Source organism: Lonchura striata, chromosome 5 (assembly GCF_050655825.1).
Source record: "Lonchura striata isolate lonStrDom1 chromosome 5, ASM5065582v1, whole genome shotgun sequence".
Lineage (NCBI taxonomy): Eukaryota > Metazoa > Chordata > Aves > Passeriformes > Estrildidae > Lonchura > Lonchura striata.
Window position 1 is genome coordinate 26,117,372 of NC_140707.1, and position 25,626 is coordinate 26,142,997.

The 25,626-nt window shown below is 41.6% G+C and overlaps 1 protein-coding gene across 4 annotated transcripts in view; it reads left to right on the top strand.

Moving 5' to 3' along the window:
- The window catches only part of PTPRJ (protein tyrosine phosphatase receptor type J), a 73,801-nt gene extending 51,761 nt beyond the window's left edge, over positions 1–22,040 (top strand). For 3 of the 4 annotated variants that reach the window (XM_077784259.2, XM_085581487.1, XM_085581486.1), the window contains exons 6-24: positions 547–822; positions 1,420–1,695; positions 2,802–3,077; positions 4,288–4,563; positions 5,442–5,708; positions 7,420–7,716; positions 7,968–8,102; positions 10,465–10,675; positions 10,828–10,943; positions 11,509–11,596; positions 12,873–12,914; positions 13,847–13,934; positions 15,017–15,107; positions 15,922–15,995; positions 16,192–16,326; positions 16,744–16,863; positions 17,219–17,379; positions 17,862–17,997; positions 18,733–22,040. In XM_077784259.2, coding sequence (XP_077640385.2) covers positions 547–822; positions 1,420–1,695; positions 2,802–3,077; positions 4,288–4,563; positions 5,442–5,708; positions 7,420–7,716; positions 7,968–8,102; positions 10,465–10,675; positions 10,828–10,943; positions 11,509–11,596; positions 12,873–12,914; positions 13,847–13,934; positions 15,017–15,107; positions 15,922–15,995; positions 16,192–16,326; positions 16,744–16,863; positions 17,219–17,379; positions 17,862–17,997; positions 18,733–18,891 — 3,224 coding nt within the window. In that variant the 3' untranslated portion in view covers positions 18,892–22,040. The remainder of the gene's footprint in view (positions 1–546; positions 823–1,419; positions 1,696–2,801; positions 3,078–4,287; positions 4,564–5,441; positions 5,709–7,419; positions 7,717–7,967; positions 8,103–10,464; positions 10,676–10,827; positions 10,944–11,508; positions 11,597–12,872; positions 12,915–13,846; positions 13,935–15,016; positions 15,108–15,921; positions 15,996–16,191; positions 16,327–16,743; positions 16,864–17,218; positions 17,380–17,861; positions 17,998–18,732) is intronic. The other variant, XM_085581488.1, reaches the window with a different exon arrangement.
- The last annotated feature ends 3,586 nt before the right edge of the window (positions 22,041–25,626 follow it).

A 25,626-nucleotide genomic window follows, 5' to 3' on the forward strand; every position in this document is an offset into this window, starting at 1 on the left:
GGAGGGAAATGCAGAGGGAGGGGCTGATCTCTATTCTCTGGTGTCCAGGGATATGATGAGTGGGAACAGTTCAAAGCTGCCTTAGGGGAGTATTAGGCTTGACATTAGGAAGCATTTCTTTACTGACAGAGAGGGTTCAAACACTGGAATAGGCTTCCTGGAGAGGTAGTCAGTGCCCCAAGCCCTTCTGTGTTTCAGACATTTGGACAATACTCTCAGTAATACCCTTTAGCATTTGGTGAGGCAAGGTGGTCAGGTAGTTGGATGAGGGTAGCTGTAGGTCCCTTCTAAGTAAATATTCCATTCCACTCTTAGCACTTTCCTGCCCACCTCTGGATTCCCAGAAGAAGCCTTAGGGGTTCAATCACTGTGATGGCCTGTGCTTATGTTTTGGAGTGTCAAAGGGACATTAATGTTCTAAGAATGATCTGTCCTCAGCTCTCTTTTAGCTGCCCGGTGAGGCAGAGGTGTGGCTTTGTTTCTTGTGTCCATGTCTGTGAGTAGATGTTCTTGCAGGTTAATGAGTTGTTGCTTTGCCTTTCACAGAGCCCAGCCCAGTTGTTGATCTCGAGGCAGAAACCATTGGTGTGACTTCTGTCACCTTAAAATGGGGGGTGAATGACAGCACTTCTGACTCCTACACGTACAGGATAGAGGTTCTAAATGGGACAAATGGTACACCTATGAAGAACCTGACATCCAATGAAACCAAAGCAAAAATTACTGATTTAATCCCTGGGACACCGTACAACTTCACAGTATTTGCTGTAGCAGCTGATCATGAGACAGAAGGAGAAGGAATGTCCATACACCTGTATACAAGTAAGTCACAGTTTTTTGCATTGCTGTTGCTGGTGGTCTGTGCTTTGCTGTGCAGGGCAGGGCTCTGCCACCCACCTGAGGTTGTAAGTTAATAGGAGCCTTACCTGGGCTAGATGCTAAGAATGAGTAGTTCATGTATAGAAAAAAACATGGCCTTGATTTATTTATTTACATATGAAACACCCAACTCCCTCTAACCCCCCACCATAAAGCAAAAATTCTCCACAACAGCAACTAAACCAAAGACAAACCAATAAACCAAACTGAAATTGTCTGCATTGCCACCATATCCATCCCTTTCCTGTCCACCTTTCTGGATTCCCTGGGAGCTGTGCTTCAGTGGTGACCAAAGCTTCTCCTTTGCAGCATGAAAGGGAGGTAAATGCCACTCAGAATGGCTTGTGCTCAGTTCTGTCTTAGCTGTCCACTGGTACAGCAGCTTCCAGGAGTGCCTGGTGAAGTTGTTGGGGTGCTCCTGCACTCTGGGCCATGAGTGGTGTGAGGGGAATGAAGCCCTGCTGTGGTTGTGTTTCTTGTGTCCATGTCTGTGAGCAGCTGTTCCTGCAGGTTAATGAGTTGTTACTTTGCCTTTCACAGGACCGAGCCAGGTTCTTGATCTCCAGGCAGAATCCATTGGTGTGACTTTTGTCACCTTAAAATGGGGGGTGAATGACAGCGCTTCTGACTCCTACACATACAAGATAGAGGTTGTGAATGGTACAAATGATACACCTGTGAAGAACCTGACATCCAATGAAACCAAAGCAGAAATTACTGGGTTAATCCCTGGGACACCATACAACTTCACAGTATTTGCTGTAGCAGCTGATCATGAGACAGAAGGAGAAAGAGCACTCAGAAATCTGTATACAAGTAAGGAAATGGTGCCTCCAATTACAAGTAACTGTGCTGTTTGTACCAAACTGCTCTGCTTTCTTTCTTTGGTTTTCCAACTTCATCCTGTTTCTCATTGTGACACTGCTTTTTTGCTCCAGCTATGTGCATATATGGATGCTGCGGTGTTTGCGAAAGGACTGAAATGGTCTCTGTGCTTCCATGTGCCACCTGCAAATCAGTTATTTCATCAGCATGTCTACTCAAGACTATGTAGCCATCCAGCTGCTGCCACAGCATGACTTGTAGACACTTGAGGGCTGAGTAGACCCCTCACATCTCTGGGAATGGGTTATTGCAGCTCATACCAAAAGATGTGGTGTGCAGGGATGTGGTGCCATGGTCACTGAGGCTTTTTTGTCTTAAAGATTGTTGAGCTCTTTGCAGAGTCTGGGGCCTGAGGTTCATGTGGGCTGTGACTGACTCACTTCCTAGGGCTGCATTATCAAGTATGGTTCCAATCTTTTTGGCTTTTTGGCAGGGCACATTTTTCCTAGACTAGATAAATGTGATAGGAGTAGACACTACTTTTGTGTGTAGCTCAGAAATGCAAAGAGAGCAAAAGAGGCAATGTCCCTACACAGCAATTTGGAGGAGTATGTCCTGGTGCTGCTATTGAGTCCATAAATTTGTCTAAGCTGACTGAAGTAAGTTTTATCTGTCTGGAATTGGTGCTGAGTTGGGCTTGCAGACACAGGTATGTCAGCTGTTAGACCTGTTCAAGCATCCCATTTCTTTTTCCTGGTATTGAGGAGAGTTTAGGCTGAAAGTCTCAAATTGAGACTCATAGGCACAATTTTGAGTTAACAGACCAAGATCAGCTTGGTCTGTTTCCTTCCCTGATTTCCATCTGTTTCTCTGTCTGGAAAACCACTGTGGGAACAAGTAATTGTTGCATATGAAATAAAATAGAATACGCCCCAAAGCTCCTATGACCTTTCCAGACACGCCTCAGTATGAATGCCTGAAGCAGGAAAGTGATGCTTGGCTCCAAGTGATGCTCATTCTGTGTGGAATAGGAAAATGTGGTTGTGGCTCTTCTTTAATTCTTTTTTTTTGACAGGTTGTTGCTTTGCCTTTCACAGGGCCCAGCCCAGTTGTTGATCTCAAGCCAGAAACCATTGGTGTGACTTCTGTCACCTTAAAATGGGGGGTGAATGACAGCGCTTCCAGCACCTACACATACAGGACAGAGGTTGTGAATGGTACAAGTGATACACATGTCGAGAATGTGACATCCAGTGAAATCAAAGCAGAAATTACAGGGTTAATCCCTGGAACACCGTACAACTTCACAGTATTTGCTGTAGCAGCTGATCATGAGACAGAAGGAGAAGGAATGTCCATACACCTGTATACAAGTAAGTCACAGTTTTTTGCATTGCTGTTGCTGGTGGTCTGTGCTTTGCTGTGCAGCATGAGGCTCTGCCCACGTATCCAATGGTTGTAATTTAAGACTGTTGCAGGCAGAGGTGATGATTCCATCCTGGAGCTGGAAATGGCTAATCCCCAGTATGGGATGTTAGTGTAGAAGTAGAATTGCCCTGGTAGAAAGCTGATGTTAAAGCTACCTCCAAGACGATCAGTGAAGAGACTTTTCCCTGAGCACTGATCTCTTGCAAATTTGGGAAAGGGGCATTTTCATTGGCTTCTTAGAGTATGGGGACTTGAGATTCTTATTTTAAGGTGCTCCCACAAAGAGCATGTTGTGGCAGGTGAACTTGTGTGATTTGGGAAGCCTGTAGCTGCCATCGTGGTGCAGCCAGAGAGAGATCCAGGCAGTGCTAGATCAGGAGAACTCCTGTGGCCACAAAGCACCTTGCCATGTTGAGTATTAAAAATCTTGACATGATGTGCTGTTGGAGGAGCCATTTTGGAGCTGGCTTCCAAGGCTGTAGCTCAGCCTGATCTTTTCACACAGTGCATTTGAAGGAAAATGGATGAATGTTCTTGTCATTTGTCTTTTCCTGAAATGTGCCTGCATGTATGATCCTAGCTGACCAGTCAATGCCCAAAAGTCTGCCCTGGGCTGTCTGTAATGGCTAATTGCCCTTTAAAAGATGCAAGAATAGGGGGCTGGAGACAGTGTCTCCAGAGAATCTGGAGATGGTTTCTCTTCTATGGGAGTGAAATGCAGGGCATGAGGATTGGAGCAGAATGTCTTCTTCATCACTGCTAATCCTCATCCAGTGATATTGCATCTTCCTTGTATTTTACTGTATAGAGTTGCACCACGGGCATCTTTCCCCTCCACTGTTCTCTCCTTGCTGCCTACCTTTTAGCCAGGTGAAATTCTGCAAGTGGTGGCACTTGGCTGGCCTGTGCCCCCCTTGCCCTTGCCTGTGAAAGGAAAATGAGTAATGCTTGAGATGGCTCATTCTCAATACCCTGCTACCCAGCTATTAATGCAAAAGCCTCCAGGAATGGCTGGTGATGTTGTTGGGGTGCTCCTGCACTCTGGGCCATGAGTGGTGTCGGGAATTGAAACCCTGGTGTGGCTGTGTTTATTGTGTCCATGTCTGTGAGCAGCTGTTCCTGCAGGTTAATGAGTTGTTGCTTTGCCTTTCACAGGGCCCAGCCGGGTTCTTGATCTTGAGGCAGAAACCATTGGTGTGACTTCTGTCACCTTAAAATGGGGGGTGAATGACAGCGCTTCTGACTCCTACACGTACAGGATAGAGGTTGTGAATGGTACAAGTGATACACTTGTGGAGAACCTGACATCCAATGAAACCAAAGCAGAAATTACTGGGTTAATCCCTGGGACACCATACAACTTCACAGTATTTGCTGTAGCAGCTGATAATGAGACAGAAGGAGAAGGAGTGTCTATGTACCTCTATACAAGTAAGTCACATTTTTTTGCATTGCTGTTGCTGGTGGTCTGTGCTTTGCTGTGCAACATGAGGCTCTGCCCTCCAGCCCATGGCTTGAAATGTAATAGTGTTGCAGGCAGAGGTGCTGTGCTTTGCCTGCTTGCAGAGATGTTTGTGTGAAAAAGACATAGCATTCTTTGAAAAGCCAGAGTAAAACAAACACCTCAAAACCAATGATTGTTGAAGTTCATTACCAAGGCCTGTGACACAATAAACTCTTCCCATGAACTTTCTCTCTGGCCTGGGATTTTTGTGGGTGCATCTGTTGCCTTCACCTCTTGGAGGATCAGGGCCTCAGAACATTATTTTAAATGGCTCCCATATAGAGATACTGTGATCTGGGGTTCTGTGGCTGGGGCAGAGTAAACCTTAGATAACAATGGCTGAGGAGAGCATTCATGGCACAACCTAGGCAAGCTGCTTTTTTGCCACCTTTCATCACCTCTGTTCCTCTTTCGGTGATATTTGAAGTTCCTTACCTTTTGCTGCACACAGATGGACCACCACCTCCTTTCTCCAGTCCCCCTACAGCCTTGTATCTCTCCTGACCAACATCTTTGAATTTCTGAGCAAAATCATGGGAGATCTGGCATTGCAATGATGTGTTCTGCTTTAGAGTGTCAAAAGGAGATGAATTCCACTCAAGGTTATATTCCATCAATTCTGTCTTGGCTACCTCCTGGTGCAACAGCCTCCAGGAGTGCCCGGTGATGTTGTTGGGGTGCTCCTGCACTCTGGGCCATGAGTGGTGTGAGGGGAATGAAGCCCTGCTGTGGCTGTGTTTCTTGTGTCCATGTCTGTGAGCAGCTGTTCCTGCAGGTTAATGAGTTGTTACTTTGCCTTTCACAGGGCCCAGCCGGATTCTTGATCTTGAGGCAGAATCCATTGGTGTGACTTCTGTCACCTTAAAATGGGGGGTGAATGACAGCGCTTCCAGCACCTACACATACAGGACAGAGGTTGTGAATGGTACACCTGTGAAGAACCTGACATCCAATGAAACCAAAGCAGAAATTACTGATTTAATCCCTGGGACACTGTACAGCTTCATAGTATTTGCTGTAGCAGCTGATCATGAGATGGAAGGAGAAGGAGTGTCCATACAACTGAATACATGTAAGTCATGGTTTCTTGCATCCCTGTTCCTAGTGGCCTGTGCTTTGCTGTGGAGCACAGGGCTCTGCTCACCTGCCCAGGGTTTGAAATACAATATTATGTTAGGCAGAAGTGCTGCACGCAGCCTACCTGGAGTCAGCAATGGCAATATGTGGAAGGGGGATCTGTGCACAGGGTTTTGTTGCCCTCTGTTTCCTCTGGGTGAGGTCCTCAGGTTCTCATTTGGAAGGCCTCCCACAGAGTGTTCCATCGTGCCTGGGGAGCTTCCCCCTTTGGGAGAGCCCATGGATGCAGCTGATGTTGGGCAGTACGGGATGGTGTGGCTGTCAGCCCTGCTGCTTTGCTCAGCCCATCAGCAGATAGGACAATGCTGAGTTACTTCTGCATTCCTCATGTTAGGCATTGTGACTTTTCCTCCTTGTTGTGATCATGTGCTGCCTTGTTCTTTCCTTTGTTTTGTCCCATTTTGACTGAGGGGAAGTGAATCTTGCCCAGAGCTCCTGAGTGGGTTTTCCAAAGGGGCTCTGGGATTAACTTGGAGAGTTGCTGGTGCTCTGAAAGTGCTGCTTGCTTGAGTGTTTCTGGAGTCATAAGAAGAATTTCACAGAGCCCGTCATTTTTTTCCTTATCAGGGTAGAGTATGCTGGTCTCTGACATTTCCCATGGAGCACTGATGGTACTTCATCTAACTGTTCCTACATGATAGAGGTCACAAGTCATGACTCCTCTAGAAACCAGGCATCCATTGTCACCTGGTGTCAGAGGTGTTGTTCCAGGGTTTGTCTGTAATCTCCTAGAATTTCACTGTATTTGTAGGAGTAGCTGACAGTGTTACTGAAGAAAAAGAAATATTTATAAATTGCAGTAGAAGTCCCACTCACATCTATTTTTACTAAATCTGTTTCTTCTGGTGCACAACTGTGCTTCTCTGTAGTTTCTTAAAATAATACCCCTTCTAACAGCAAAATAATTTAACAGGTGAGTCTATAACCTCTGTGTTTTAAAGTACCAAATCCTTACTGAGAGAGGAAATTAATTTAGTGTCTGTTGTAATTGTAGGTTTATACGTGTTTTGGTCCTGAAGGCCAAGTTTTACAAGATGTTTAGTTTAGAGGAACCTTTCTTCTCAGTGGTCCTACTATATTATTTTTTAAGCATCTTTCTGTAGCTGGTCATAAGGTTGCATTTTTTATACTACATCTTCTAGTCTTCTAGGACTCTTGCCCAAACTGACTTGTTATAGTTGCTACTTTTAAGGATGACTACTTCTGTGCTCTTAATGGACAGAGATTAAACTAATTTTCTTATTTCTTGGCCACTAAGAGTTTTATGTAATTATAGAGGGATTTAGTGGCAGTCTACATACTGTAAAAATGTTCTTAGAGTAGTATGTTAAAGAGTTGAACAGTATTTTGAAAATGTTGCTGATCTTGATATACACTCAGCCTGAATTTTCCCAGTAACCCTGTCTGTAGAGGAGGTAAAGAGCACAGAACAGGTCTGTGTATTGTGTTAATAGTTGTCTTCCTCATAGGGTAACAAGTCCTTGTGTAGGCAGTAGGTGTCATGTAGCCATCTTTTAAAAAGGGGAAAGGGAATACTGAAGTTTTACAAGCATTTATATGCATAACATACAAATACACAGCTTTTTCTAAGGGCAAGGCTTGATTTCTTACTCCTCCTTTTTTGTTATTCTTTTTTCTTTTGGCAGTAACTGTCTCAGTGGATTCACTTCAGTGTGAACCAGTGGCTAAGCAGCCTTTCCTAATGCTGAAGTGGAAATGTCCTTTTGGTAACAATGCTGGCTTCAGAATCAAAATATATAATATAAGTACTTCTGAGGTAGTAAGAGAAGAATCGGCTCCACGCTGCACGGTAGAAGGCTTTGAACAAACCTTCCAAACAGCACGTTTAAATTTTTTCAGCATTTATAATGTTACTATCATAACTCTTCCAAATGGCACTGAAAGCTCTCCAGTGGGCAAGTTGTGTCACACCAGCATTACTGGTAAGCGTTAAAACCTGAGTATGAAAGATACTTGTAGGACAAAAATATTAACTTCATAATTGCAGAATACCAGACTTGGTATGCACTACATTGTCAGCTTGCAGAGTATGAATAGAACACTGTATTAATTAATAGTCTAATGTGATGCACAATAAATATGCATTATGTGTACAGTCTTTGTATCACAGCCTTTTCTTGTTCAGAAAACTTTTATCAGTGCTTAATGTACTAAAAACTATTTTTGTTGGCAGACCCACCTCCTCCAACTCAAGTTCCTTCAGTCAAGGCCGTCAGTCACAGCTCACTGTCTGTTGAATTCTCTGATTTTGATCCACTGAATGGTCCATTAGAAGCCTACGCAATAATGATTACAACAGAAGATCAAAGTAAGATGTTTATCATATTATCATGTAGCTGAAACAATTTACCAAGTAGCATTATGTTTTACACTCTAAATAGGTGTTAAGCAAATAAAGAAAAGGTGGACTCAGACTTTTCAATCACTTTTCAGAAATCATGAGGCAGATACCTTGCTTGAAGTCAGGCCACTCGTGCCTGTTTGATTCAGTCTTTTCCTGCCTTTGTACATCAGTCTCATATGTATTGTTCTTGTGCTGTTGCCACCTTGATTTGCCAGTGATTGGTTTCCCCAAGATTGCATAGTGTCCTTTCTTTCCCTGCAGAATACTTTTCAGACCAGCTAATAGAAGCAGTTTTGGAATATGGAATGTTTCCCCTGCTTTCTTCAGCTGAAAGATGCCTGCAGTGAGGTCTTAAAAGAAAAAGAGCTTTCTTCCTGATTTTACCCAAAACACTTTAACTAAGAGAGATGGGATGTGGGTGGAAGACTTAAATATCATTGACAACATTAATGGAAGTTAAATGCCACAGAAAACTAGAGGGTAGCCTATCAGACTAGTCTATTTAAAGCATAGAATGTCTCTGATAGGTGAATGTCTAGTGACAAATAATTAAATTAAAAATTAAGTAACTTAGTTTTGCAGCATAGGTTACACTTGAACAACTGTTCATTTTTGCCAGTGCACTGTAGGAATAAGGCACCTGATGGAGACAGTTTCTGCTTAGTGGGAGTTGACATTCATGTTTATCCTTTGTTACAACACTGGAAATCCATTTCGCAGAATTTTGATTTGCTGATTTGAATGTCAGTCTCTTGCATGCAGCTCTGCTTGTAACAGCTCTGCTTGTAACTTCAACCAGTCCTGGTTAGTCACAAGGAGATCTGGTGCATTCTTCTGTGTGGTTTGGATTGGAGGGTATTCAAGGAGGTCTTGCAGGATTTGACTGAGAGAAATAAGGGAGGAAGGTTGCCCACATTTGTAATGTAGAGTCAGTGCTTTGATGGGAGCAGAAGACAGCTTTACAGACAAGAATCTCTTCAGCTTTATTGTTGAAATAGCACAAATAGTCTTGAGATGTGTTTCTCTGTTGTAAACCAGTCACGGTTACCTTTAGGATAGACAGAGGGGCTTTATTTTGTAGTGTAAGAAATGGTGTCTAAGGCTGTTTGAAATGTCATAGGGTGGTATTTAAGGCAGGTATAACCTGGGATGTACATCCTATTGGAATGGAAACTAGGGACAAGGCATAACATACCTCAGGTAGGATTGAACATCCATTTCTAGGCAGCTGAGTTATTTGCAACCTCATCTGCTTTTAATAAGACCAAGTCAGTGCTTTAGAATAGTTTCTTGCACCTTGTTGCTGCAGAGTCACAGTTGAGGAGATCTTTGCTGCTGGTGGTAGATCACCCCTTGTCTGCACAGCTCTAGCAAACTTAACAGAGCTTTTCCACCTTTCAGAGCTGCCTGCAAGACTTCTCCTTTCTAAAGGTGTATTCAGTATTATACCCACTTCTAGAAGGATCTTTTAGCTTTGTAAAGACAGTCAGTAGAGAGCAAACTTCTGTCAAATGAGTGATATTCTTTGTCCCACCTCGGCACTGGGAAGATTTGTCAGTTGGCTTGCTCTTGAGTTGTTGGGACAACTGGTAAGTTGAATTTGTGTATTACATCTTGAGTTACATGTGCCTCAGCTATATAATTGCCTCAAGGTTCTAGGGTTAGTCTGCTATAAGAACAGACACTGTAAAGTGGTGCTGTTCTGCAAATGGTGTCCTCTTGGTCACTGCTCACTGTGGTAGCCTGTTCTAAGTCTTCTGAAGGGGAAGCTGTTCTGACCATTGTTTTGTCCAATGCTTGTCTATGGCGAGGAAAGGCCTCTTTCATCTCTTACAGTTCAGGTGTGAGATTTCTTGTAGGATAGAACACGGAACAAGGTCAGGACAAGTTTAGTGTCACCCTGAATGAGGCCTGATGATGTTTGAGTAGCACAAATACTGATGGATTTTTTTCCTACACCATTTGCATTTTACTCCCTACGTACAAGAATGGATAGAAGACACATGGATATACCTGACTTGGCTGGTGAAATCTGTCCACAAGGGTGCCTGGTTCCACCACTCGTGCACCTTTATTCAGAGCTCCATTATACACAGTAGAAGTAAAACCAATAGTAACTTAAAGCAAATTACACTGGGGAGAGGTGCTGCAGTAGACTGCACTGCAGAAGAAGGTTTCTGAGATTATCTGTTGCTCTCAGCCTTTCATTTCAAACAGTACTTGCGGAGGAATGACAACTGTAGTTGTTTTGATCATCTCAGCCACTGTGCCAATTGATACAAAACCAGGGAATTAATTATATCCATATTCTTGTTGTTTCATGAAGGTTCTGAGTCTTTGAAGTCTAAATTGAACAACACATACAAAGATTTCAAGATGAAGAAGACAACTGCCTATGTTACGTATGTCATAAAAACAAAGCAGGCAGAATCACATTCTTCCAGTTCTCAGAATGATAGGAACACCATTCATGTAGGCAAGGGAAACACAATGTATGGCTATGAAAACGGACCATTGATCCCTCTTCGTTCATACAGGTATTTATTTCAAACCACTCTTTTGTTAAGTTTTCTGCTGTTGAAATCTAGAAGATCATCTAATGGAAAGATGACAGATCTTGCTGAAGGCTGTTAGAACTCTGTAATGTACCTGGTTTTGTTTTTTTTTCTTATTCCTTCCCTTTCAACAGGGCATGTGTTGCAGGTTTCACTAATATAACCTTTATGGCCAACATGATTGAGGGAGAAGAAAGTTACGTATCATTTTCACCCTGTTCTGAACCAGTTTTACTGCCCCAGGATCCAGGTATAGTTAATGTCAAATATAGGACTGGCAGCTTGGCACATGCACAGCATGTGGAGATTCTTTAATTATGGCAAGTTTCATAATATCAAAACACCCATTGTTTTTTCTGTATGAACTGTTTCTTTCCAGCTTTGCAGTGGCACTGCTCTGTAAATTCATACCTTGCTAGTTCTGTGGGTGATGCCTTTTTTCTATATGGCATTCCACTGCTGGAGTAGCCAAAAGCCATGGCATGCTGAAAGGGATTGGATGGCACAGTGAGACTTTGGTATAGCAACAAGTGGGCAGTAGCAACTGATGATCTCACAGTCTGTTAAACTAGAAGCAGGTGTATTGGAATGAAAATACTGGTCCTTTGATCCCAATTTTATATTAATTTAACATTCCCTGGTTATTATTCTTAAGGAGATTTCAATACTGATACTGCCAAAGGACAGTAAAGATATTCTATTTTAGTAGAGTGAAGCATGCTTGATTAGTCATTTGCAAGGTTCTGCTGTAGCATGTTGATTCAGTTAGAAGTTACTGAAGAGGACAATGAGTAATACTACTTCTCTTTTATCAGGTGTTATTGCTGGAGTGGTTATTGGATGCCTCTTGGCTATCTTGGCTGTAGTCGCTGTAGGGGGGTTCATATTCTGGAGAAGGAGAAGGTAATGTGTGTTTATTGTTGTATTGGTTGTGTTAGGGAGCCACCAGGGTTTCATTTCAGTATCTTTCTCCTAAAAAGGACTCTTCGTTGTGACGCATGGCTGTCAAGACGTTTTAAAATATGTTGTATTAAAATGTTGTTTGTATGTTACAGATTAGAGTTGAAGCTTATTTAATAACTTTGTTTAAGCCCATAGTTACAAACTAATGAGTTGAGAAGAACTAAGCAAAATAAATTTTAATTCCAAAAACAGATTTATAGTATCATAGAATGGCTTGGTTTGGAGGGATCTTCAAGATCATCCAGCTCCAATCTCTCTGCCATAGGCAGGAACACCTCCCACTATCCCATGTTGCTCAGAACTTCACCCAGTCTGGCCTTGAACACTGCCAGGGGTGGGGCATCCACAGCTTCTCTGGGCAACCTGTGCCAGTGCCGCACCATTCATGAGTAGTCATGAAGTCATTCAGCCACAAGTGAACAAGTATCTCAAATTACTGTGCAAAAAGTAATTGGGTGTAATTGTACCTTAGATGGTTTGATTTTAAACTATCCATCAGTCATTCTTTTTAATTGCTTCATGGTCTGTCACAGTAAACGTCTATTCTGGGATTTCCAGAAGCTGATGAGCTGGTCTCTCAGTTTCCAATCTTCTTCAAGTCATCTGAGATGTAAGAGTGCACAAAGGCTTTTTCCTGCTTCTGACCATGTAGTACATCCTTTCTATGGAGTTAGCCATACCCCCAGTCCAATTTTCTTAGTTGCTTTTATTAACTGTTGTTATTTTTACAATTGTGTCCAGTAGCTGTGTACAACCATGGGAAGAGCTTCCTTTAAAGCTAGCACCATTTCTTTTCATTCAGCTAACATTGAATGACTGACACATCACTGTTGAGCACTTCCTGTAGAGATTCTGGGATTAGCAGCAGTTCTCCTGAGATATCAGTTAGTAGTGCAGATCTCTCATTGTACATCTTCCACCAAAATAAGTGCTTTGTGTTCAGGCTTTATACTCTGGGTTCAACAGAAAAAAGCAGTCCCATTGCATAGCATCACCAAAAGAAGGGTGAATTTTTTTTGGGCTTTTGTTGTTTTTGATTTTTTTCCTAATTCCAGGTATAAAAGTTTGCCTCAGGAGTTTGGGGTTTTTTTTTTTCACAGAATAAGATGCTTTAAAAGAAATTGTTCTCAACAGGCACAAGGAAACAGATAAGAAATCTCTTTTATATTCCACTGAATTCTACTGTAAATCTATGTTGTTTTCTTTCACCTTATAGGAAAGATAAAAGAAATACTGAAGTGTCTTTTTCTCCAATTAAGTAAGTCCGTATCTTTTCTCATGGTATTTTCTGAGCTCAAATGATATTTGCAAAAATTACTCAGAACTCAGATAATTGTTTTCTGTGCAGTTTTATAGATAATTTTGAAGTATTAATTCCTTGTGGAACTTAAAGATGCCAGCATGCAGACTAAAAATAATCGTGTTAATTGAGACTTCTAGAGCCACCACAGGGATTTGAGTGTTCACTTCATGAATCACTATTAGACACACAAATACTCCACATGGTTTTGAAAAACAGGGTTTGAATTAAACACAGACTTGGTGTGCATTGAGGGAACAATCAGAATTGTTGATAAAATGCAAAAAGGCAAAATATGTTCTGTGATCTGAATTTTTCTTTTTTTTTAATGACTACTTTGTGCTGAGCCATTCATCCAGATAATGTGATTGTAAAAGCTGGCTATGGAGGGAGTAACCACAATATATTGGAAGTCACAGGCACTGCAACTGAATCATGTTATTGGTTCTGGCAATTTTTTTGCTGGTGGAAAGCCATGGCCAGAACATCCCATGGAATTCCACCACTATAGACTTGATGGTTGGCATAAAATACATCAGGGAATGGGGTCAATCCAATGGGAGTAAGCAGCTGGCTTACACCTTGTGTGATGTTCCTCTCCTGAAGGATGCACTGTTCTCTCCTTGATTTAACAGAGCAGTTAAATGCTATGCTTGATACCCTGTCCCCTGTAAATGCACTGTTTTGTGTCTGCAACTAACGCTTTCAGCCTTACAGTCACATAATGAAAAATACAACTGCATGTGTCTAATCAGCCTTTTTTTCTTCCCCTCACCCTCTGCTGAAGAATAAAGAAGTAAGTAAAGCATACTTTCTAACACATTAACTGAATTAATTCATGGCTTATTTACACAGCATCAGTTGCTGACACATGGCTTTTCTCATTTTAGATCAAAAATGATTAAAGTGGAGAACTTTGAGTCATACTTTAAGAAGCAGCAAGCTGACTCCAACTGTGGTTTTGCTGAAGAGTATGAGGTATGTGCCCTCAGTGGAGAGAGAGATTCATGACAAATATTTTTGGGAAGGCAAATCATCTTTCCTATGGAGCATGCACAAGTCTTATCGAAGGAGAAAAGAAGGGTCCCTTTTTATAGAGATGATTAAGCTGTATGTATAGCCTTGCCATCCCTTCCCTTATACAGTTTCAAATTTAGTTGAAGTGCATGATAAATACTTCCTGCCCTGAATTATTATCTCTGACTTTAGCCTGGCCTGCTTGTCAAAGCTCTCACCAGAGAAATCTTTGCCCTAGTCATACACGGACTTAACCTAGGGGACACTGTAGAATTTCTCTGCTCTTCAGTTTTCTCATCTTGGGTTGGTTTGAGGTTTTTTATACATACCAAGACAGGTCTGTTGCTAATCTCACTGGCTTTTTCAGTGTGTGGGTGTGATTTGCAAACTACACCTGTTAATAGCTCAGTAAGGGAAACAGCAATTATGATTTGCTTACTGACCACAAGAGTTTTTCTATGAAATGTGCTAAAGCTCAGCTGTTGTAAGGACAAAGGACAGGAAGGAGGTGTCAGGGAAGCTTCTGTGTTGTCATGTCTGCTGTTAAAGAATCTCATTCTGTTTCTCATCTCCTCAAAGCTATTAATTGACTTTGTTCTTCAAATTCTGTCTCTTTGTACTTCACAGGCTGGTGCTTCACCTTGCCTTCCTCTCAGATTTTGCTTCCTTCAGTTGGTTCATGATGTGTTTGCTCCTTTCTCCCTGTAATGCCTGCAGAGTTTATGCAGTAGTTCCCTGCCTTGGGGACAGAAGGAGCTGCCATTGATATCAGTGTCTGTTTCCACAAAACTGTTCCCAGGCTTTTAAAGTCCATCTGTGGGTTTTAAACATGCTGCTATTCCTATTTTCTGTATTAATCTCTTCTCTAAAAGATTTGCCACTGTCACACTCCCACTCTGTAACAAGATGATTTTTATTGACATTTATCCCAGTTTAACATGCCTACATTTACAGCACAGGACACAAGTGTTTGGACTACTTTTTTGTTTTTGTATGATTGCTAAACCAGGACCAGATGCTCATAAATCCTCCTTTTATTGTAGGAACTCAAGGCTGCTGGTGTTCATCAGCCCAAATTTGCTGCTGAACTTCCTGAGAACAGGGGGAAAAATAGATACAACAATGTCTTGCCATGTGAGTTATTCTCTTTGGGTTGGCATCTTCTCCTGGTTGAGTTTTTAAATGAAAACCACTGGGTTTGGCAAACCTGGCTTTAATAGTCCTCAGAGGTTTCAAATATAATTTCCTAAATGAATGATTTTGGGCTGCTACTTTCCCAAAGTCACTGTAAAAACACACCTGAAAAAGCCTTTCCTCAAGGATATTTCTTCAGAAAGTTTCTTTAAAGAACTTTCCCTTAACAAAATAACTTTAATTTTCCATTTGTGAGAAATGTACAATCCAGGTTGAAAACACAAGAGGATAACAGTTGACCACAGACAAATAAATTTGCAAGCTATGAGAAATATTAAGACCCTGCAGGCCAGTTTTGCAGATGAAGTAAGAGTTTAAGCCCTGTCAAGCTGCCTGTGGGCATCCCAATGTAGCAGAGTCAGAAGCAATTGAAAAGTGAACAATGACAGGTACTTAAGGATGCTTTGCAGGAAAAACATCAGCTACCATGGCAGCAGGAGACAAAGCACTTCTTTTTATCCAGTAATTAAAACTAATAAATCTTGTGTTGGATTAAAAATATATAAATTGGCAATACCATGTTTAAAAAAAAAACATGTTTAAAGCAAAAATAATCTGCGTTTCTTGATTATCATGGCCACTCCTTTTTCTGAAGCCTACTGCTATTTTTGATTCCTAAGGTTATAGTCTTATTCTTAAAATGCCCATTGAATGCTTTTTATTTAGAAACCATGCATTAGATAAACAATATTGTTCTTATTCAAGGTTCCAGTTTGAAAATTCATAGTTGTCTTTTCCTTTTTTCTTTCTGCAGATGATATTTCTCGTGTTAAACTTTCAAATCAAACCTCTGGAACTGGTGATTATATTAATGCAAACTATATGCCTGTAAGTTGCTTCATTAGCTGAAATGGAATATAATGTGTATTTTTCTGATGTAGGCATATGGGCTCATAATGATGTTTAAAATCAGCTTTTATTTCTCACTGATGTTGTGTATATATATGTGTATGCATATATATATATATATATATATATATATATATATATATATATACATATTTATTTTGTGTTTTCTTATTAGGGCTATAACTCAAAGAAGGCATTTATTGCTGCACAAGGTCCATTACCCAATACTATAGAAGACTTCTGGCAAATGGTTTGGGAAAAGAGTATCTACTCTATTGTTATGTTGACAAAATGTGTGGAACAAGCCCGGGTATGTTGCAATCAATACTGAATTGTCTCTTGAAGGCAGCTGCACCTCTTCTAGTTTTGTTGTTACCTTAGTGGTTTGGAGACTGGCCACTGTCTTTTAACAACAATCCTCTTGCTGGAAGATTGTTTTCTAATTTAAAAAAATGCTAATTATTTTGCTTTGGGGTTTTTTTAGCTTTTTCCTATTTTTCTATCTGCTGACTACCGGAATAGATTGTCTCAGGAGGGTTGTGGATCACTGTTGTTAAGGGTGGGGTCTTCTTTTTTAAAGAATGATTTTGATAGATCTTCTTTTGTCCTGGAATAGCCTTGAGAAGGGTGATGTACTTTCTATCCCTGCTTCAGGTGGTGTGTTATTTAAAAGTGAGTTGTTTCATTGCTGTGTGTGATGTATCTAACTTTGTAACTCTCTTCTTAGACAAAATGTGAGCAGTACTGGCCAGACAAACAGCCCAAGAGCTATGGTGACATTATTGTGACAATGGTCTCAGAAGTTGTCCTTCCAGAATGGACAATAAGGGATTTCACTGTAGAAAAGGTGAGGACTACCTTGATTGTTGGCTGTTAGTGTGTAAATAATTTTGTGCTTATCCAGATACCTGTAATATCTTCTGGACCAAAAAATTAGCCCCATCAGTAAATACAGTGCAGTAGATATGAACTTGGAGTAAAGTAAAAGTACAAGGAAATTTTTCAAAGTATTCTCGACCACAGTAGAAGGAAGAGGGAAACTGGAATATCATTGGTCAAATCACTGCACAGTTGTAACAGGCATCTTTGATTAAGCTGAGCTTGGCCCCATACACGTGTCAGGAAGCCCGGCTGTTACTCCTCTGAAGCCAGTTTTCACTGTCTTTTTTTTTTAGTTTTTTTAATGTCTACTCTTCCTGCAGTCCAACACCCCCGAGAGCCACACAGTGCGCCAGTTCCATTTCACCTCCTGGCCGGATCACGGTGTGCCAGAGACAACAGACCTTCTCATCAACTTCAGGCACCTTGTCCATGAGTACAACAGCCAGAATCCAGTGGACTCACCTACTCTGGTGCACTGCAGGTAGGAAGAAGCTGTTTCTGTTAGACACACTTTTGTCTAAAAAAACAAAAAAAAAGGGGTTTTTTTTCAGTCAATTCCATTTCAGTGGGATTAAAACCAAAGTAAGCCTCTCTGTCTAAGGATGTGGGCTATTTACCTTGCCAAACTAAAACCTCTGCCTGTTGCTTCAGTAAGTAGCAATGCTGTGTAGGTAGCAAAGGAAATTGTACCAAATATCATAAGAACAGAGCATCTTTCCTAGCCTGGAAAACTGAGTTGGAAAAGATGTCCTTTCAAGAGCTTGTATAATCCTGTGCACATGGAAGGCTGAGAAGCCCCTCTTGGTGGTGGTAAGAGCCACCTCTCTGTGCTGCCAAGAATTTTATTACCCATGCCGCTGAAATAGTAGGAGGCATCATCCTGGCTTGCCTGGCTTTTTATCAGGCCAGCAGCGAGCAGGTGGCTGGGAGGAAGCACAAACAGCCTGTCCGTGTTGTTTGCAGCGCTGGTGTCGGGAGGACGGGGACATTCATCGCCATTGACCGCCTGATCCAGCAGATGGAGATGGAGAACACCGTGGATGTGTATGGAGTGGTGTACGACCTCCGCATGCACCGACCCCTCATGGTGCAGACTGAGGTGAGGCTCTCTCCCATCCAGCAGCACCTTTCTCAGATGTGCATAATCAGCCAGATGTAGCTCTGAATTTCAGGACAGTGAGATACTAAGGAGTTAAAATTGCTCTTCATTTAACTTCCCTCCTTCCTGCCTCATCTTTTCTCCACAAAAGTAGTTGCAGCCAGGGAGCATAGTACATCCAAGCAATGTCTTTACAGAGTGCTTTGTAGGACTGGCATTTGCAGCTGGAAGAAATCAAATCCTGAATCCGACTTTTTTGCAGACTAGTTTTACCTATGTGGATTTTATAGTTTAGTTGTGAGCCAGAATTATCTGGAGTAAAGTGGTCTCAGTGTGCATCTTTTCTTTTGTGCTCTGCAGGAATACAAGTATTCCTATGGAAATTACTATGATCCAGCAAGCATCTGCCCTTCTTGTTCTTCAGCCCAACCTTTTATACCCCTCATGTTCATGCATTGCACCTGTGTGCCCTCTGTTCCCTTTGGTGGTTGGTCAGTGCACCTGGGCACTCCATGGCTCATTGCTGTCAGTGCTGCTCACAGCTGTGCCCACTGGGGATGAGGTTCTGCTGCAGCCCCACTTCCAATTACCACAAATGTGTACCTATATATATGTTCTAAAACAAGCACTGTGATAACATTCAGTGCAGTGCCCAAACCTATATTCAAAAGCAGAATTACTTCCAAAATTAAGTATTTTTTAGAAATGTATTTCTGTCTCTCTTTCTCCCATCAGGACCAGTACGTCTTCCTAAACCAGTGTGTCATGGATATCATTAAATCCCAGAGAGAGAGGAAAACGGACCTTATCTACCAAAATGTGACAGCAATGGCAATCTATGAAAACTTCACACCTGGGCCAGCCTTTGGGAAGGCCAATGGCTACCATGCATAGTCCAGAAGGAACCCAGTGCCCCTATCCAGGAGGTGTTACCTGCCCGCAGAGAGAGGTGTCCGACTCGTGTTTTCTGGGATTGTGTGCAGTGTCGCATGTCTGGCTTCTCCAGTTCTGTCTGCATTCAAAGGTGTGATCTGCAGGAGGAAAAACACAACACTGGCAGGAGCTGCAGACTGATGTTAAAAAACCCAAACAACAAAACCCAAGCAAAACTTTTTGAAGTTAACAGAGGAATCTTGTTTTTTTTCTTGGGAATTTAACAGTACTGATAGGTGAAATAGCATTTGCAGTATGAACAGTGAACTAGAGTTTAAATATTAAAATAATAACACAAGCTTTTTATTACAATTTTATATGATTTCATTTACAGACACCAGGCTGGTGGGTTGTTTTAATATATTTAATTATAAGTTTCAGGAACATATTTTATCTACTGTATCTGGTTACTTAGTTAATAGGTATGTGCCTCTGTGATCTATTTTTTTTCTGTGTTCCTTTTTATTTAAAAAAGGAGTACAAATGGCTCCTTCAAATGGACATTCATACTTGGAAATTGTGCCTTTTCTAGTTGCTACTCTAGAAAAAAAACAGCAGAGATTCTATTTTTGTACTGAAACTCTTAATGAGAACACAGATTTTTAAATAAGGCTTATGTCAAACTTAACTGTAGTTGCACTGTTGGCAGGACTCTCCAGAAGTTTGGAGGTGAGCTTTGTTTTTGCATTTCACCACAAATATCCCCTGCCTTAATGTTTTGGTGCCTCTGCCAGAGGAAAAGGAGTGTGGTCTGTCACTCCGAGCTTTAACTGTAGTTAAAAACAGAGCAAGTGAATCTGTGAATGTGTGTGCGGGGGGGGTGTGTGGGCGTGTGGATGAAGGACAGAATAGCTCCTCCCTGTTTCTGCCTGATATTCCTGTTTTTATACAATTTATAATGATTTATTTAAAGGTGCAATATATGATTTACTGAATAATGCTCACTCTAATGAGTTTTTCTCAGGTTGGTGTCTTTTTATCATTGTTGTTGTTTTTCCTCAAATATATAAATCTGTGAAAATGCTGAAACTAAGGTTCCAAGTGTTCAAGCACTCCCAAACAGATCGACTGGCTTTACTGTGTCTACCAAAAGACATTGCACAAAAATCTGCTGTAAAGACAAATTTCTGGGTTGTTTTAGCCATTCAAAACTGAGACACATCTTACCTGTCTGCATCTCACTGATCCAGTGTAATTGTTTTGTAATTATTTGCAATATACTGCTGCTTTTGGTTTGACTGGTCCTTTTGGAAGCTGAAGGAACAAGCAGAAATCCCCCGTTTGCTGATTTCACAAGTTAAGGATCAGATTGGATTTATTTTGCTGGTACATAATTGTTAGACTTAGGAAGGCATTACCAATGAAGGACTTAGGTAGTGTGGGGTGGGGAGAAGTGTGTTTTTTGGTCTTTGGATCGTTGCACTGGTTGCATTGTAGATGAATATGAAGTTTATGAATAATGCTATAGAATAGCTATAAAGCAGGGAAAAAATCTTATGAAGGTTTAATAACCAGAGTCCCTGGAATTCTGCTGCTTTTTTGTTGTCGTTGTTTTGGGGGTTTTTCTTTGTTTTAGTAGAGTTGTCAAAAAAAGCTACAGATGCTAGGAGTATATGTGGCTTTACAGTGGAAGCTGGCAATCTCACAGGATTTAATGTCAGCTGAAGGAGAACATAGGAATTCCTGGTGCACAACTGTAACTTTACAAATATCCTGAGGAACTTTTTACAACCTGGTGTGAAGCTGTGGTGTGCTGTGTGAGCAAAACTGGAGGACACACCACAGTGCACTTTTGGTTGTTAGGTTTTGGGGTTTGATTTTGTTTGTTTGTTTGTATTGGGTTTTTGTTTGGGGTTGTTGTTTTTTTTTTTGGTTTTTTTTTTTTTTTTGTAGCAGCCACTTGTGGGTTCTTGAATATAATTTTGTTTCTCTTCCTCTGGAAATACTTTAAAAAAGCCTCATCTTGAGGTTCTTGATCCTGCCCAGCTCCATCCAAACTGGCAGCCCACAAAGTGGATGTCTCATTTGCGTTCTTCCTAAGCTGCTGTCAGATGACAAAGATAAACCACTTGCACCAAACAGAACCATTCCAAAAGAACTGGGAAGGAGGAAAGTCTGTCCTTTGCAGTCATGTTATTTTCTTTAACTCTCTTATTCTTTTAATTACTGCACATCTGTGCAGAGCACAGAGCCAGTATTTGTCATTCCAGGTCTCACAAGAACTTGCTGCCTTAGTGGCAAGTGCTCTTTCACTTCAGGAGGCCCTTGTTTTGTGTAGCATAGAGGAGAGGGAGATGAGTCTTCCATGCTAGACCGTGTTGTTTCTACTCTGTTGCAGCAGAACATCAGAAAATGAGCTAGGACAGTAGATGTTTCTGCCTAACCACTGCCCAGATCCTCTTACAGAAAACTAATGGATCTGTCCCATTATTTTGGTGTTGGAAGCAGGCATCAATTTCTCATGTGTGCCATCATCTAATGAGTATCCATTTTTAAAAACTGTATGCAGGTGTTTTTCCAAAACTGATGCATTGTGAGAAGAGACAGAAGGTTGAAGCAAATGACCTCTTGATTCTGTGTATGGGGAAAAAGTTGGTAAGGCTTAAGCTGTTGCAAACATAAAGTTGGGTGTAATGTCAGTGTGAATAAGTAGGACATTCCTTATAGGATGCCCCTGCAGGAAAAGGACTGCAGGTAATGCTCCAGTACCATGTGGATCTGTCTTGGTCAAGATGACTTGAATTCCTGCAAATGTTTTCTCCCTACCCTCTGATGTTCTCTGTGTTATAACTGCTGAGATCTGTCTCTTTGGTCAGTGTTTTCTCTCACTGTTGCTTATTTACACGTGTCCACTGAAAGCTCCACTCTGTGACAATTGCATCTCTTGCATTTCTGTTTAACTCTTTCTTCCTATCTGGGGCCTGCTTAAGAAGGGAAAAGTTGATGTGTTTCAAATAAGTGACTGTTGAGTATCTTGAAATGATGTACAAATTTTATTGTTTTCATATTTGTTGTACAGGAAATTTCAGTACATGTCTGTAATATTTTTAATGGTTTGATTTGTTCTTAAAAATATAAAAATAACAATTAAAAAGCATCATCCTAGAGCACTTTTGGTCTTATTTTTCCTTTGTTGGGATTTTGTTTTGAATCAAATTAACTGCTAAAATACCCATTTGATTTTAGAAGAGCTTTATAAATGAAAAGTGGGCTCCCATCCTCTGAGGTGGCACTTGAGTCAGTTTTGTACTGCAGTCACTGAAGCTCCCTGGAACGGTGTTAATCTGTCATTCAGACTTCCCTGGAAGGCCCTGGGTCTGATGGTAATGTGTCCTGGCAGTTGGTAGCTTCTCTAAAGGAAGGGCTTGATACCAGGTAAGGAAACAGGACCATCATCCAATGTCCATCAAAGATTTTCATTCACTAAAGTGGCCTTGGGGGGGGACCAGTGTTTCTAAGACTTGATTGCTTCCAGAGAAACAAGAGTGAGGACTATTTAATCTGTTCAAGATATTGCAGTGTCTGGAGGTGGTGACAGAAGGGGATGTAGAAATAGCTTTGTGATGCTATAGCTGGCTGCTGGATTACAGATCACCTGTCTGTAGATGCATAGAAAGTTATCTCAGTTAAGTGCCTTTCTGCCAGAATTCTTAGTTGCCATTCCTGGCTGCCATTTGAATCACTCCCGAGAGGATCACATACCTGGAGGGTGATACTGGCACTCAGCAGCTCTCCAGTTCCTCACAGGGTGCTTACACTAAACTAAAATTCTGTGATCCTCTGTGGCAACTACTTTGTTTTCTGACACAACTGCATGGTGAGATGGGAAGAGCCAAGTGTGATTGTCTTGTCATTGTTTAGTTGGATCATGTGCCAGCCACATGGCCCTGGTCTTACCTTGTGCTATGAGAACTTCAGGAAAGCCAGCTGTTCTGGCTGCCATCTGGAGCCTTAGTCTGGTCCCGTGGCTAGAGCTGAACCTGAATATCTGGAAATCACATTTTGTACATGGTCTTGGCACATATTAATTTACTGCCTTGGAGACAGAAGAGATGGAGGTCAGAGAGGACAGGATGTAATATTTCTGTCCTGGTCTTGGCTTGATAAATGGGATGTATTGATGCTGCCTGTGCATGTCCTTCCTGGCTGGGTGTTATCAGGCAAATAGAGTTTGGAGCTGAACATGTGTTTTTGTGGAAGAGGGTCAGAAATGGGGGCTTGGAAGGGAAAACCACCAGAAATCTTTCCACAGTGTGCTATTCTGAAGCAAAAAGAAAAAGCCAAGATCTTAACAACTCTTGGGTCTTCTGGGTAAAAACTAATTTAAAAATGCAGATGCAATCACTATAGTCAAGGGCTGGAATGAGGGGCAAGCAAAGATTCACAGTTTACTTGCTTCTGAGGCGGGCAGGTACAGTGTTCTCTATTTCCTGTATCACAAGAGAAGTTTCTGTACTTCCTTTCTTATTTTGCTGTGGCACTGCTTCAGGGAGTCCCTTTCAGCTCCTCATGTAAGACCTCATGGTGCTGAAAAACCTCTGCCTGCAAACTGTTCCATTTTCAGCAATTTGCAGAAGTGTTTTTGATGTTGATACCAAACAGTGCCTCTCTCCAATTTTGTGTTTCATTTCAGGTTTGTTACCCTTGGACTTGGCAAACGCCTTGCCTGTGCCAGCCTCCTGCCTGTGAGGGAGGAAGAGGCAAATGAAGCAGAAAACCTGAACTGGAAGCACCAGGAGGAGCTGCTTCTTGCCAGTGTTGGCTGCAGGGAAGGAGCTGTTAGTACATCTCATGTGGGGGAGAAGCTGGGAGCCCTTTTCAAGCTGTTTCTTAGATCTGAAGAAGATTAGGAATCCAGGGACTTCATTATTATTAACAGGGACTTCTTAGTCCCTATTAGCAGAACCCCATTCAAGTTGCTTTCCCTGGTTTTATTACATTTTAAATTAATATACTAATTTTCTGACAGCCAGAAGCAAAGCTAGCAAATTATCTTCTTTCACTGAGAAAAGTGTCTAGTTTGATCCCAAGTGTTACGTGAATTCACATTTTATCTCCAACTTTCCAAGTAATCAGAGAAAAGCCAGATTGTTTGGAGCAATGTTCCAAGTGTAGTGCTGATGTCTCCTGGACATTCCTGGTATATTCATAATGCTGACATGATTTCTAGGGACACACAAGAGCTGTGTGCTCAGTGTGTGAGGGACAGAGCACTCTTCACACACAATGCCAGGCTCTTGCCCTTGTTTCACTGCAGGGCAGGATGGACAGGAAATCAAGGATCCTCTCTAAGGGATTTCTAGACTTGTTTTATTTTTTTGTCTAGCAGATTTTTGATGTGGTGCTTCCAGAGTTGGGAATATGCTATCAGAAGGAAAACAGGATTTTTGATAATGGCCTAATGTTAAGTCTGATTAAGCTATGTATGTACCTAAAAGGTGATGGTTGCCACTCCAGAAGGGAAATATATCCTGCTCATTTCTGGTTTAAGCCTCCAGATGGCACATGATACCACTGGTCTTTCCAAGGAAAGCTTTCCCTGCCAGGCTGCTCCTTTATTTCCTTCCCAGATTCTGATAACCTGCCTCCACTCCTTGTGCTGTTTCCCCATCCTTGCCCTGGCCCAGGTCACTCGTTAAGGCCAGGCCACCATGCCTGTGTATGGCTGTCTGCCTGCTCCACAGGGATATGTATGAGTGTTGTACACCTGATTAGGAGACCTTTTTTCAGAAACTCCTAAGATTAGCAATAGCCTAATAATGCCAAATAATCCTTTGCTACCTCGGGAAGTGATCTTACACTTCAGTGTTGCTGATACCTAGGCATTTTCTGATGGTGTAGGTATTCCAAGGTGTAAGGGCTCTGGCTGGGACCAGCCTGCAGCTGGTCATTCAGCATTATGTGCTCATTTCCCAGCTTATCAGTCTGTTCCACAGCTGTTCCCAGCAATAACAGATTTATGAGATTGCTGAACACAGTGCAGATACATCAATAAAGACAGCAAACAATGACGTGTTTGCTCATACTACTCAATAGGAATAACATTTAAAAGGCTGTTTCATTTAATGCATCTGTGTGTGTGTAACACTAAACATGAATTTTCCCTGCCTTTTTTTTACACAGGTCCTTGGGGAGATTTTAAATGTAGCTTTTAAAACATCTGGCAGCATCTGCCGATTTACTTTGGCTTCCTCTGTCTCCCATTTGAAATACTGTGATATTTCAGTACAGAGCTCTAGTGATAGATACATTTTTTACAAACAGGGCAATGATGGAGGTAGGTGTGTGAGAGAGCTCTAAAACTTCTGGAAGATCTATCTTCAACTGCCTAGATGCTTTCAAATCCTTTAGCCTTTTGAGCCAGGCATAAATCAAACCTGGAAATAACATTTCACATCAGAACTTCCCATGCTCGTGTACCAGCACCAGTCCTGTGGAAGATCTGCTCTGAGTAGGATTTGGCTGAGCTGAAGAGCTCTGAGGTGCTGCCTCCTGGCCTGAGTGATGCTCCCAGTGCTGATGGTGACAGGCCTGGTTGTTACATGCTGAATGAAAGCTGAGCTCTGGAGGCCACTTACCAAAATACAGAGAAAAATTTGCGACCAATGTGGATCAGTCAAACCATTAACCTCATTGTAATTTAATTATAAGCCAGGCCTACAGCTACTGAATTTGTTTTCCTCTGCATGAAGATTT